This window comes from Schistocerca gregaria, chromosome 2, assembly GCF_023897955.1.
Source record: "Schistocerca gregaria isolate iqSchGreg1 chromosome 2, iqSchGreg1.2, whole genome shotgun sequence".
NCBI lineage: Eukaryota > Metazoa > Arthropoda > Insecta > Orthoptera > Acrididae > Schistocerca > Schistocerca gregaria.
The window spans coordinates 436,354,709-436,367,979 of record NC_064921.1 but is presented as its reverse complement, the minus strand read 5'-3'; the positions used below and the strand labels follow the sequence as shown (position 1 = coordinate 436,367,979).

Below are 13,271 nucleotides of genomic sequence, written 5' to 3'. Positions count from 1 at the left end.
GAAGGACGAGCCATCAGAGAGAGTTGAAGAGTTGGACCTACTGGTACTTTATTATTGGTATTTTAGTAAACACTGACAACAAACATTAAAGTTCTTAAATATTGTGAAAGTGTCATGTTATAGTGATGGTGTTTTGGAATGGGAAACTGCAACAGAATTAGCTATGGCCAATAGCTAAATTCATAGAAAAAAAAGAGATTATGAAGTATATGTACTCCATAACTTAAGTTATCACATATCATTTTATGAGAGTTGGTGACCAATACTGAACTGATGGTAGGCCCAAACAAAGTTTCACTCATGCAGTGCTTTCTGCTGCCTCTTCAGAAACCTACTGCAGTGTTGGTTTGATTCAGTTGTCACTTGCCAGTCACTGAGAGCAGATCGCTGTGGCTGAGACCATTGTAGACCCTGTCAGTTGTGAAGTGGATGGTATGATTAGATTTTTTTCTGGTAAAAGGGCCTTTAGCAGCAGAAATCCATTGCAAGTTACACATAATGTATGGACCTGAAATAAAACAAGTTCTAAAATTGTGCTGAATATTTCAAAGTGGCTGCACAAATGTTCATGATGAACTGCGGAGTGGCAGACCCAGGATTTGGCCTGATGACATTGTTGATCAAGTGAACTAAAAACTTTGAAGTGATCAGCAATTGACTCTTAGTGGTCTGGCTAATGAATCCAAAATGTTGCTCGAACCTCAATTTACAGGATTACCACTGAACAGCTTGGATAGCACAACATGTGTAAAAGGTGGGTTTCAAAAATGCTCACCTCTCAGCAAAAAGAGCAAAGAATGCATAAAGCATGGCAATTTTTAGAGGGGTATAGACAAGATGTAGACAATTTGTTTTCCCACATGGTTACATGTGATGAGATAGGGATATCATACACAAGTACAGAATCACAACAAGACATTGCAGTAGCATCATCCAAGTTCAACCAAGCCAAAATAGTTTAAGCAATCTCCTTTCTCAAATACAGAAATGATGGATACCATTTTTTGGAATGAAAAGGGCTTTTTTATTGATTTCATGGACGTTGGGTCAACAATTATAACTGATGTATTCTGTGAACTTCTAACCAAACTGAACTGTGCAGTCCAATATTGACACTGTAGGAAACTGTCATTTGACATAATCCTCCTTCACAACAACATCTGCCTCCCCATCACTGCCAAAACCAAAGAGAAAACTCAAGGTTTTCATTGGGAACTTTTTGAGCACCTTCTGTACAGTCCCAACCTTGCACCAAGTGACTGTTCTCTTTTCTTGCATTTGAAAAAGTGGTCTGGTGACAATGATTTCAAAAGGGTGGTGAACACAAGACTGCCCTTACCATCTGGTTCAATTCCCATGCAGCAGACTTCTAAGCAGAGGGGTTAAAGATGCTGGTGCAGCATTACACAAAGTGTATAGATGTAAATGGCAATTATGTGGAAAAGTAAGTAGCCATGTAGTAAAACTTACTGTAAGTAAAAACCTCTCATAAGCTTTTTTAAAAACATGCATCACATATGTGCACTTGCTAGTGCCCATCCAAATGCATATATTTAATTATGTATTAATTAATGAAACATCAATTTGAACATCCTATATGTACCTAAAAAACTGTAGAACATAACCACAACAAGAGCAATGGGATCACCTCATGTAAAGTATGCAGAAGTAAGGAAGACCTTTGAGGAGCACAATAAATGAAAGGCCTGTGTTTTAATAACATTACTTTTACTCAGTTTCAGTTGTGTCATGAAGGGTAGTGGATTTTCTGTTAGCGGAGAGGCTATTTTGGATGACAAACAGTGTAGTGAAAAATTGGATATTAAGTGAGAATTTATGTTAATTTCTCCAAACTCTGTCAGTATGATAGTCAAGGCTGGTTTAAATCATAAGTGACACTCTTGGATGATCAAGCTGAGAGGGGTTCTAGATGTGCCACAACTTTAAGATTTCTCTACAGGACATAGAACAACTGGTAGTGACCACTTGGGGAGCCAAGGTTAGAGGGATGTCCAAGCACAAGGCTTGTATATAGTGTGTTTCACAAATTAGTAATAAAAACTAACACAAGCGAATGTGTGTGACCGAGCAAGGTGGCGCAGTGGTTAGCGCACTGGACTCGCATTCGGGAGGACAACGGTTCAATCCCGTCTCCAGCCATCTGATTTAGGTTTTCCATGATTTCCCTAAATCATTTCCGGCAAATACTGGGATGGTTCCTTTGAAAGGGCATGGTCAATTTCCTTCCCCATCCTTCCCTAACCCGAGCTTGCACTCCGTCTCTAATGGCCTCGTTGTCGACGGGACGTTAAACAACACTAACCTAACCTAATCCTGAATGTGTGTGAGGGATAAGGAGGATGGAGGGGTGCCAAGTGGTAAGTCACTTATATGCAAAAATGTTCTCAAACCAGCCCTGGTGGCATTTATGAGGCAGTGTTACTCTCAGAAAAGGATCCATTCAGAATAAATAAACATCTAAAAATTGTATTTGTAGTTTAATTTCCAAAATAAAGGAGTAATTTCATTTACTAAATGATTTTTCAGTTATGGATCACTACTAATATTGTCCATGTGAATGGTATTACAGATTTAAATTGTTTTCACCATTGTACATTAACAGAACATGGAGGCATAACTTACCATACCACTGTCACATTTTCTTACTTTTAGCCTGTTTTTAACCATCATTATAATGTATGTATTTTAATGAAATACAAATATAGGATGATGTTTGCTATGTGGCAGCAGGTCATACACAGATAGCCATGAACTATATTCCTTCTTTAGTTTTTAAAAGGTAAATCAGTAGCAGGAGACTGCAGATGTGTGTGGAGTTGCATTTGTGTGAGTGTGTGTGTGCATGTGTGTCTACTACTGACAAAGGCCTTTATGGCTGAAAGCTACAATTGTGTGAATCTTTTTGTTGTGACTATTGTGACTCAGTGTCTCCACGACATGGTGAGTAGCAACTTTCCTTCTCTGGTATTGTTACATTCCATCCTTGATTTTATATTGTTTGATATAGTACAAAAAGTATGTCCAGAGAATTAAAAATAACATGCTGTTGGTATCAGGTGCTATATGAAAAACAACCATGACATATCCATTTATTTGTATCTCTACAGAGAGTGGAAGAAATGGAGAAACTTACACTTCGTTTCGAGGTAGAGGACGTGGCAGACGTGATGATGGCACCATTTCTGTTGGACCAGGTGTCTGAGCCATCCTATTTTAATAGAAAAGCATACCACATATTTTAGATGTGAAGTGTCATATGCTTCCTGAAAAAAATAAATTATAAATAACCAGGGAAGTGATTATGTTAGCCCCAAAGGACCTACTTTGCTTTCTAAGGTCCTTGTACAAATGCAAAATGTTATCATAGATTGATTGCACTGAATAAATACGATATGTGGTAGATATGCTGATAAAAGTGTTTTGACGCATCACTACAAGAGTTCATGATTATTACCATGGAGTTTTGGTTATAAGAAATATTGTAATAAATATTATAAGAGAACAATAAATGGCTACAAAGTCTTTCTTTAACAGCCACATCAAATTTGGGCAAAATGCCAAGCCTGTAATGAGTACCTATATCACAATGAGTCTGATTTATTATCTAATAATGATCCTGGAAGCAATCACTAAAAGCTTTTAATTTTATCTGAATTTGACATAGAGATTTAATTGAAACCTTTTAAGCTGATAAATGAAACTCCTAACTTAATTTAAGAATTGTGACATAATTTGAAAAATTCATTGTAGACAAATATAATAAAATGTACCAGACTAAGATATTTATTAATGAAATGTAGTGTGCTGCAGCTTTCGCTTCTTAGATTTTGATTATGGTTTTAGGGCGCAAAACAGCTATGGTCATAAGCACTTTCACTTTTTAGCTTATCATACATATGTTTTATCATAATCTCAGTCATTTTACAACTCAAAGTATTTTAGAACTATAGACTTACTCAAAGTAGTTATTAAGTTATCACCTCTCTAACATGTCACATGTACTATTAGCTGAACAATACTCATAGGAAAAACTAATGCAGACTTCCAAGATAATCCTTCATGCCTACATAGAGTATGCTGTGAAATTTGGTTACGTGTAAAATATTTAATTATATTTTAATCAAAGTAGTTTTTGTAATTAGTGCAACATGTAGAATTTTGAGAGTTTGGTTCACCTGTGAGGCTGAGGTGGATTTGTGTTTATTGGTGGGAAGAGCACAGCAGATGGTGGGGAGCCTGCAAAGCGTCCCCCTACTGGTGGTGCTGTGATGGGTGGCAAAGAAGAAAGACTCCCATCAGACCCAGCAGAGCTGCAACACACACAGGTAATTTATATCATTTCAGTAAAAATGGAAAAGTAAATATGTGATAAATGATTGCTAATGTACATCTGTCATAATACTTAGATGTAAGTCCACTTTGCAAACACTTCACAAAGGACGTCACAGTGGTAATAGTGGGTAAGGCAGGCAACAGCATAGACGGGAATCCTAATAATTCAACTGAGAGTAACCTGGTATAGACAGATTCAGCAACAAGACATACTAGTGTTGGGCTTCTATCTGCCAGGATAGCTAATTGAGAGATGGAATGACTGCTCGGATCAGGTATGTGGTCTAATTATGGTGTGGTTTTTGTTGACTCTATCGGTAGGTTGGACTATACTATGTATGAACTTCTTCTCTACAGGAGAGGGAAGGGAAAACTGTCTGAGCTAATAGAAAAAACTTAAGAGGGGCACTGTCACATTTGGTGAAGTACCAGTGGTTATAAGAGACAGAATAACTGTTTTTTAGGGTAGAAAGGGCAGAAACAAAAGATGTTACAGATACAGGGTGAAAATGATACTTACATTGATAAAACAGGCAGTCAGAAAGCAAATTTTAATGTACACTATTCATGCAAACACCCCCTCACTTAAACTGAAGATATTCAAAAAATGACAGAGAAATTAGATTCATCCAGTTGTAACTCAGCCAGTGCACAAAATCAGTTATCCTTACTACATCAGAAAATCTGATGATTGAGATGTAAGCTTAATGAACTGCTTATTTGTGTTGAAGAATTAGAGTTGAGAAAAGCAGTTAATATTATCTATCTCTCTGAACATCATTTGACAGCTGATGTAGACATATTAAATGTTATAGGTTTCAAGTTAGCCTCTTACACCTGTAGAGAAAATAAAAAAAAGGAGGAGTTGTCAAATTTGTCAGATATCAAGAATATTGATATTAATAAATTTTGCTCAGAGCAGCACTTAAAAGCTGGAGCAAGAGAAGTAGAATTTCATAATAGGTCCTTTACAGTAACAATGTCATTCAATTTAATTCCTATTGTGAACTTTCTAACCAGAGTATGTAAAAGCTGTAACTGGCATTCATAATTTCTTTGAAGACAAAAATAGTCATATAATAAAAACAATAGTAAATAGACTCTCTGTTCATGACATGCAGCATCTTATACTAAGTGTTGAAACTTGTCAGGATATAAAAACTATTAAATCTGAGAACAACACTATAATAAATCAGTCAAAAATGGAGAGAATTTTAGGAGATTCTTCTAAGGCATGAAATGGATAGATGTTTATAAAACTTCTGATTCAAATGGAAAATATAGCGCATTCATTAATAAAGTTACTTCCTCATTTGAAAATTGTTTTGCCATAAAGGCAATAAAATTAAATGGAAATCTAAAAATAAACCTTGGGTTACACAAGAAATAAAGGTATCATGTGGGACAAAAAGGAGACTGTATGTATTATCTAGGAGCAGCTCTGAAGTTAGCATCTAATGCATTACAAAGAATACTGCAAATACTGAAGCAGGCAATCCAGAAATTTAAACAGTTTTTATTACAAGAAATAGATAATTACATCAGGTAACAAAATAAAAAACTGTATAGGATATAGTGAAGACAGAGACAGTTGGGGGCAGAAAGGAAGAGGAACAGATAGATCTAAAAATAAATGAGATATTGGTAACAAGTGCATGTAATTTCGCAAACCTCTTAAACAAATACTTTCTTTGTGTTACTGATTGCTTGAGATTATCAGGTTCAATAAACAGTCCAATGGAATGTCTGATAACAGTCCCTACAAATAAGTCCTGTAAAATGGTAATGACACTTATATCTCCCAAAGAGGTAGCATCCATCATAAAATCATTAAAATCAAATTATTCTAGTGGTTATGATAATATAACAATGAAGTTAATGAAAGAGTGCTCATGTGAGTTGAGTTCTATCTTAAGTTACTTGTGTAATCAGTTTCTTATCAGTGGAACATTTCCAGACTGGCTAAAATATGCTGAATTTAAGCCTCTTTACAATAAGGGGTGGAGAAAGAGACACCATCAAACTACTGACAAATAGAAGGGGGAGAAAGGGATACCATCAAACTATTGATCAATTTTACTTTTGCCAGTTTTTTCAAAAAATTTTTAAATGGTTGTGTTGAAGCATCTTCTTAAGGAACTGACTGCTAATAATTTATTGTCCATGTCATTCTTTGGGTTCCTTAAAGGTTCCATTATATAAAAGGCTATTTATACATACAGTAACAATGTACTTATTTCATTAGGTAACAAATTAGAGGCTATTGGCATTTTCTGTGACCTGTCAGAAGTCTTTGAATGTCTGAATCACAGCATTTTCTTAAGTAAATTAGAATATTATGGTGTCACTGAGTGTGCTGCAAAATGGTTCAAGTCTTACCCAAATAACATGAAACGAAGGGTGTCACTGAAAAATACCTGTGGAGTAAACAATCAGTCTTCATCTAACTGTGAATTAATTACATGTGCTGTTCCTCAAGGTTCCATCTTGAATTAATGGTTTTTGCTTGTGTGCATTAATGACCTCTTATCTGTTACACTGGTAGATGCTAAGTTTGTTTTGTTTGCAGATGATACAAACATTGCAATAGGTTGCAAGTCATATACATATTTAGAGATGGCTGTTAATCAAATTTTCACTGACATTAATAAATAATTTGAAACTCATTCACTGTTATTTAACTTTGATAAGACCCATTTTATGCAGTTCAGCTCATGTAAGAGATTTATTTATATCTTGTGTATAACATTCGAAGACATGCAGATCAAAGACGTTGACAGTGTTAAATTACTGTGATTACAACTTAGTAATAAGTTCAGTTGGGAAGGGCATGAATGATGTCAGATGTAGGAGATATAAATATTTTAAAAAACTTGCATATTTTGATTACTTTTATTGTGTTATGTCATATGGGATCATATTCTACTGTAACTCATCAAACTCAAAAAAAAAAAAAAAAAAAAAAAAAAAAAAAAAAAAAAAAATTAGAATGTAAGATCATGTAATAAGACTCATTTGTGGTGCAAATTCAAGAATATCATGTAGAAACCTGTTCAAGGTACTGGGTATTCTAACCACTGTTTCTCAGTACATTTATTCCTTAATGAAATTTTCTGCAAATAATATGCAGTCAATAGCTCAATACCTAGTATCAGTAATATAATTAAGAATAATTTGCATAAAGCACTAAAAGTGCTTACCCTGTTCCAAACAGGGGTCCAGTATTCATGAACACACATTTTCAATAAATTGCTGGCAACCATTAAAAACTTGGCTTCAGATAAAGCACAGTTCAAACCAAGTTTAAAAGACTGTTTGATAGACAACTCTTTACACTCTATAGATGAATATCTTAACAAGGACTACTAGACTAGCTTATGTAAAAATGTCTCTTTTAGATTTCAGTGTTGCCAGCTCTTGGTCACAACAGTTAAGGTTAGGTATTTTGTGTATGATAAATTTAGTGAAAGTGCAGAACTATGTTTCATTCTAACAGTATATTGATTCTGTAACCAATAGCAATTCCAGTTTACTGTAATTTATTCACATGTTTCAATACTCTCCTGACAAATGATTAGGGAAGTGAATATTATATTCATATGTTATATGTTTTTAATGCTATACTTTCTGACATGTCTGCACCCACAAGAATCATCTAATTTCTGGGTCTACGTAATGAAAACTGAATCTAATCTAGTCTAATCTAAAAGCATAGACTATAGCTACAATTAATTCACGTAATACTAACCTTGGAGGCACATAAGAGGGAATTGCATGAGTATCACATAGGCACATAATAGGTGGCTGTATACATAGTGTTTCACTAACAAGGTGAAGGTCTTGAGATGTGGGTCACTGATTTTAATTAAGTTTTGCAAGCACATTCTGTATTGAAAATAAAGAGACATATGCTTAGGCTTTTTGCTTGACACTCACTTTTTTTTTTTTTTAATGAGGTCAAGGTTGATGACAGAAAAATGTATTTTCAATGTTTGATAGACAACTCTTTACACTCTATAGATGAATATCTTAACAAGGACTACTAGACTAGCTTATGTAAAAATGTCTCTTTTAGATTTCAGTTTTGCCAGCACTTACGTCAAAAAATCATCTAAAAACAAATATTTTTATTAGTGTGATATCAGGTAAACATCTAATAATGTTTGAGGTATTAATTCTATTTTATTTTTATGCTGTAGCTTGGGTACCCATCATTCAATGAGGTCAGTGGTCATGCAGTCAAGGCAAGCCATGAGACTACCAGACTGGTGGTCCATGTTCAATACTTGTTTGTGGCTGTTTTTTTCTTTTTTTTCATTTTATATTTTCTTTAGTGTATCTAATAATATTCTGATAATGGGAATACCTTTACTTGTTATTTTGAAGCAAAACAAAGGAGGTGTAATTAATAATCAAATATTACACTGACAGTTATTTTCATCACAATACATGACATACTACAGTAGGACTTTCATGATAATTATGCTCAACCAATCAGCGCAGTGAAAGTGATGTCACTAAAATGTACCTCTCTTTTCAGTTGGGTGATGTTTACTTTTTTGTCAGGTAAAGAATTTCATTGCAATATAAAAGCGGAGCAGAGAATTACAAGGCAGAGTCATCCATTTTCGTTTTTCAAGTTATGCTTTTATGCACTTGGTATGCATCCAAATTGATACCTGATACATCTGCTTTTTGCATTGGGGATTAGATATGTTTTCCACTAACAATGTACCAGAAAACATGCCAATGCTATGAGATTTCATTCATGTGTTGTGCGTGGTGCAAGAAATATTTATGTTTTTTTTTTGTTTTGTTTGAAAAATCCATTTGACCCCATTGGTTGTGAGAACACTCACAAATAGACTATCAATTAAGATTATGCAAAATATATTCCTGATGTATTTTGTGTTATGTTACAGAATGAAAATAACTGTTAATATATTATAAACACTTATTTCATTAATAATCACACCTCCTGACATTTTTCTTTTAAAAAAACTCCTGATTTTTACTTTAAAAAAAGGGAGGAAGGGGAGAAAAGTATTCTGATTACCACAATATTATCAGATACACTGAAAAAATGAAGAAAAGCCACAACCCAGAACCAAACACAGACCAGCAGTCTGGTAGTCTAGTGCCTTGACCACTCTATACACGTAGAATGAAGAGACCCCATATATAGTATGAAAACACGAACATGTTAATAACTTGAACATTAGTAACTTCAGAGAAAATACTATATTAATAAAAATATGTTTGTCTTTAGATGATCTTTTAATGTGCAGCACTGAAAATATGATTTTCTGTTCTAAACATTGAGCTCAATTTTTGCAAAAACCATGTTGTCTAGCAAAAAGCCAAAACACATCTCTTTATTTTCATAACAGTACATCCCTGCAAAAGTTGATCAAAATTGGCGACCTACGTGTCAGACCTTTATCTTGTCAGAAATGAAAATTTCAACAGTTGATGTGCTGGGAAAGCTTGTACAGGAATATTTCATCACATTTAACACAATATTTGTTGTTAATGACTGAAATAAAAACTTATCTTTCAAGCTGGAAGTGTTCATACTTGCACCAGCTAGTGTGTGAATTCAGTATTTTACTTAAACTCCTTGAGGTCAGGAATTAGGTGTAAAATAAAAATAATATTGTGTGACGAGGGCCTCCCGTCGGGTAGACCGTTCGCCTGGTGCAAGTCTTTCGATTTGACGCTACTTCGGCGACTTGGATGTCAATGGGGATGAAATGATGATGATTAGGACAACACAACACCCAGTCCCTGAGTGGAGAAAATCTCCGACCCAGCCGGGAATCGAACCCAGGCCCTTTGGATTGACATTCTGTCACACTGACCACTCAGCTACCGGGGGCAGACAGTTGTCAAAAATAAATAAAATTTTCAAGAATCGTTAACAATAGATCTTTATTAGTTTTAAAACGTACACAAGCACTTAAAATTGGTTTCAGTGTGATATACTTTTAGCAGTCTTGTACATAAGGCCTGCACTCCACTCTATTCCCACAAGTTTCCTATAGTTCTGTTGTGAGACACAATGCAAAAGTTGAATGTCCACCTTATGCAGACTTTTCAATGGCCTGAAGAACAGTAAATTCTTTATGAACTAAATTATTTACTAGCCTTTTTTAAATATCGTCATGTTCCATTTTTCACTTTTTTCTTTATGAGAATAGTTCCTGGTTCCTTGTGATTTGCTCACTTTCCAACAATGATTATATTACTGATTAGAACAGATATTTATAGACTTAGCTGATAAAGTAGTGTTGACTGCCATTAAAAGATGGCAGAACAGTACAGTTTCGTCTGTGAGATTTCAAGTAGTGAGTATATGGTCAGAGTACCACCAGCAACGTGACTCATGACATTTGGGTTTCGGGGTATAGAGGTTAAAAAAATTAAACATAATAGGAAGGCAGCAGATGACAGAAAAATACACCAGTTACAGATGCTTTTTGTAAATGTACACTACCTGCTAGGAGAAAGAACACTCATCTCACTGTCAGCTCTATGTGGCCAGGCATCTGGTTCCATGGAGAACCTTTGTGATCTATGGAATAATGGTTCCTCAGACCTGTGGAAAGAAGAGATTATCATTATGTTCATATCATTTAAGTCATTGAGAAGATTTTCTCATAGTTTTGTGAAAATGGTCACATTAACATTTAATGTACTATGATGCTGTTTAACTTCAGAAACTGTTTTTGGTAGTATACTCCATTAGGCATGTTTAATCCGTTTTGTTACAGTACCATTTGTTAGTCATCACAATACCATGTGGGTAGGGGGAGAGGAGGTACTTTATGTCCACCTTTTGAAAATGCTGTAGTCTAGTCAATTACATTAGATTTATAAATTTTGAAAAAAATACTTATTGTTTTTAATGAATTCTTCTACCTGACTGCATAAATATTTAAAAATTTTCAGTTAAACTTTACCCTAAAATTGAAGTGTTAGTAGTAGATGCAACTTTCCCCAGTAAGTGCCACATTCAATACTTTCAGATTAAGGTCATTACTTATACATTGATATCTGTTTAAAAAGCATGTTGTGAGTGAAAGTCAACAACAGTTTATGAAATTTGCATTATTTAAATATTTTTATGAGGGTAGACATGAAGTAAACAGACAACCTCCCTCCCTCACTCCCCCCCCCCTCTCACTGCCTCCTCACCCCTCCCACAACCATTACACAGTGTGTTGACATTGCTAAGAATCTGCTGAAAGATACACTCTGCGGCAAAAAGAAAAACATTATGCACCATAAAAAAACTATCTGAATGGTACAGAAATTGGCAGTTGTAATGTACATATACTAACAAATAAATATGATTATAATTTTAGAAAAAATGGATGATTTATTCAAAAGAAAGAGCTTCACAGACTGAGTAAGTTAATGTGTTGTTCCACCTCTTACCCTTATGGAAGCAGTTATTTGGCTTTGCACTGATTGATATAGTTGTTGGACATCCTGAGGGATATTGTCCAAAATTCTGTCTGATTGGTGCATTAGATCATCAAATCCGAAGTTGGTTGGAAGGCGCTGCTCATAATGCTCCAAATGTTTTCAATTGTGGAAGATCAGATTACCTTGTTTGGCAACGTAGGTTTTGGCAAGCATGAAGATAAGCAGTATAAAATCTCACTATCTGTGAGTGGACATTATCTTGCTGAAATGTAAGCCCTTGATAGCTTCTATTAAGGGCAGCAAAATGTGGTATAGGATATCATCAATGTACTCCTGTGCTTCAAGGGTGCCATGGATGGCAAACAAAGGGGGCCTGATATGAAAAGAAATGGTTCCCCAGACCATAACTCCTGGTTATTTGGCAGTATGGCAGGTGATAGTCAGTTTGGTATCCCGCCACCAGTCTGAGGTATTTACAGACACATCTTCAGTCTGGAATCTCATTGACTGGAGTAGAATTGTCTTCAGTGAAGACATGTCTGGAGATGTCCCAGACAGTTTTGGGATAACAACCTGATTGTCACCTACAACAGAGGGTGATGGTTTCGAGTGCCATATTTTTTCATATCAGGACCCATTTTATTGTCATCTGCCTCACCTTTACAGCACAGTGGTAAGTCAACAATATTCTACATTCTATTTTGTTGCCTTTCATGGCAAGCCGTTCTGGGCTTACGTTTCCACTGCTTGTCTTTGTGCTTGTCAGACCCAATCTTGACCAGCAAAATCATTGAGCTATACTGTCTTGATAGGTTGTGGTATGTCTTCCCCATGCCATCTTTGCCTGAAGTGGAAGGCAAGTCATTTTGATGTAAAAAAAAAGTGGTAGAGTGAGGAGTGAGTAGGATGGCAGCAGCTGGTGGGGCAGGAAGGAATGTTCAGGCACAGTTTTTTATGATTTGAGCTGTGCAATTTCTCTATCAGATGACTGGACTTCAGTATTCTACCTGGGTCTGTGTGTCTCAGAAAAAGTGTTATTCTGGTGGCTCCAGAGAACATGAGGTGGCTGCAGTTATTCCTACTTTGGAAGTCTGTGTTTGCGGCATCTTGATTAAGATGGAAGCATCGCATCTTAATACTATGGTGAGGTACCTTACTTCTCTTAGTGAATTTGGGCACAGTGTGAGGTTCACAAACTGTTCTGTTCTGTTCTGTGGCAGATACAGAAAAACCTCAAGGAGGGGGCACTATGCTTATCTTGAGCTACCTTTACTTTTCTGAGGCAGATACAGAAAAATCTCAAGGAGGGGGCACTAAAAGACATCTTGAGCTATCTTTACTTTTGCAATAATAAGAAATAATCAAGTCACAAGCAAAGTTTAAGAAAGTTTTATTTAAACTGATTATACACATACACAAGACAATGCCATCTAATGACATAAAAAAGTTACAATTGTGGTTCTCTTCCTTAAATTATCAATTCTATG

The 13,271-nt window shown here is 35.4% G+C and overlaps 1 protein-coding gene across 1 annotated transcript in view; it reads right to left on the bottom strand.

The window, feature by feature from the left end:
- Nucleotides 1–13,271, bottom strand: part of LOC126335822 (kinesin-like protein KIF19) — a 603,567-nt gene that overhangs the window by 32,384 nt on the left and 557,912 nt on the right. Inside the window, exons 15-17 of the mRNA XM_049999287.1 lie at nucleotides 10,850–10,951; nucleotides 4,197–4,331; nucleotides 3,155–3,229 (exon numbers count right to left, since the gene is read on the bottom strand). Coding sequence (XP_049855244.1) covers nucleotides 3,155–3,229; nucleotides 4,197–4,331; nucleotides 10,850–10,951 — 312 coding nt within the window. The remainder of the gene's footprint in view (nucleotides 1–3,154; nucleotides 3,230–4,196; nucleotides 4,332–10,849; nucleotides 10,952–13,271) is intronic.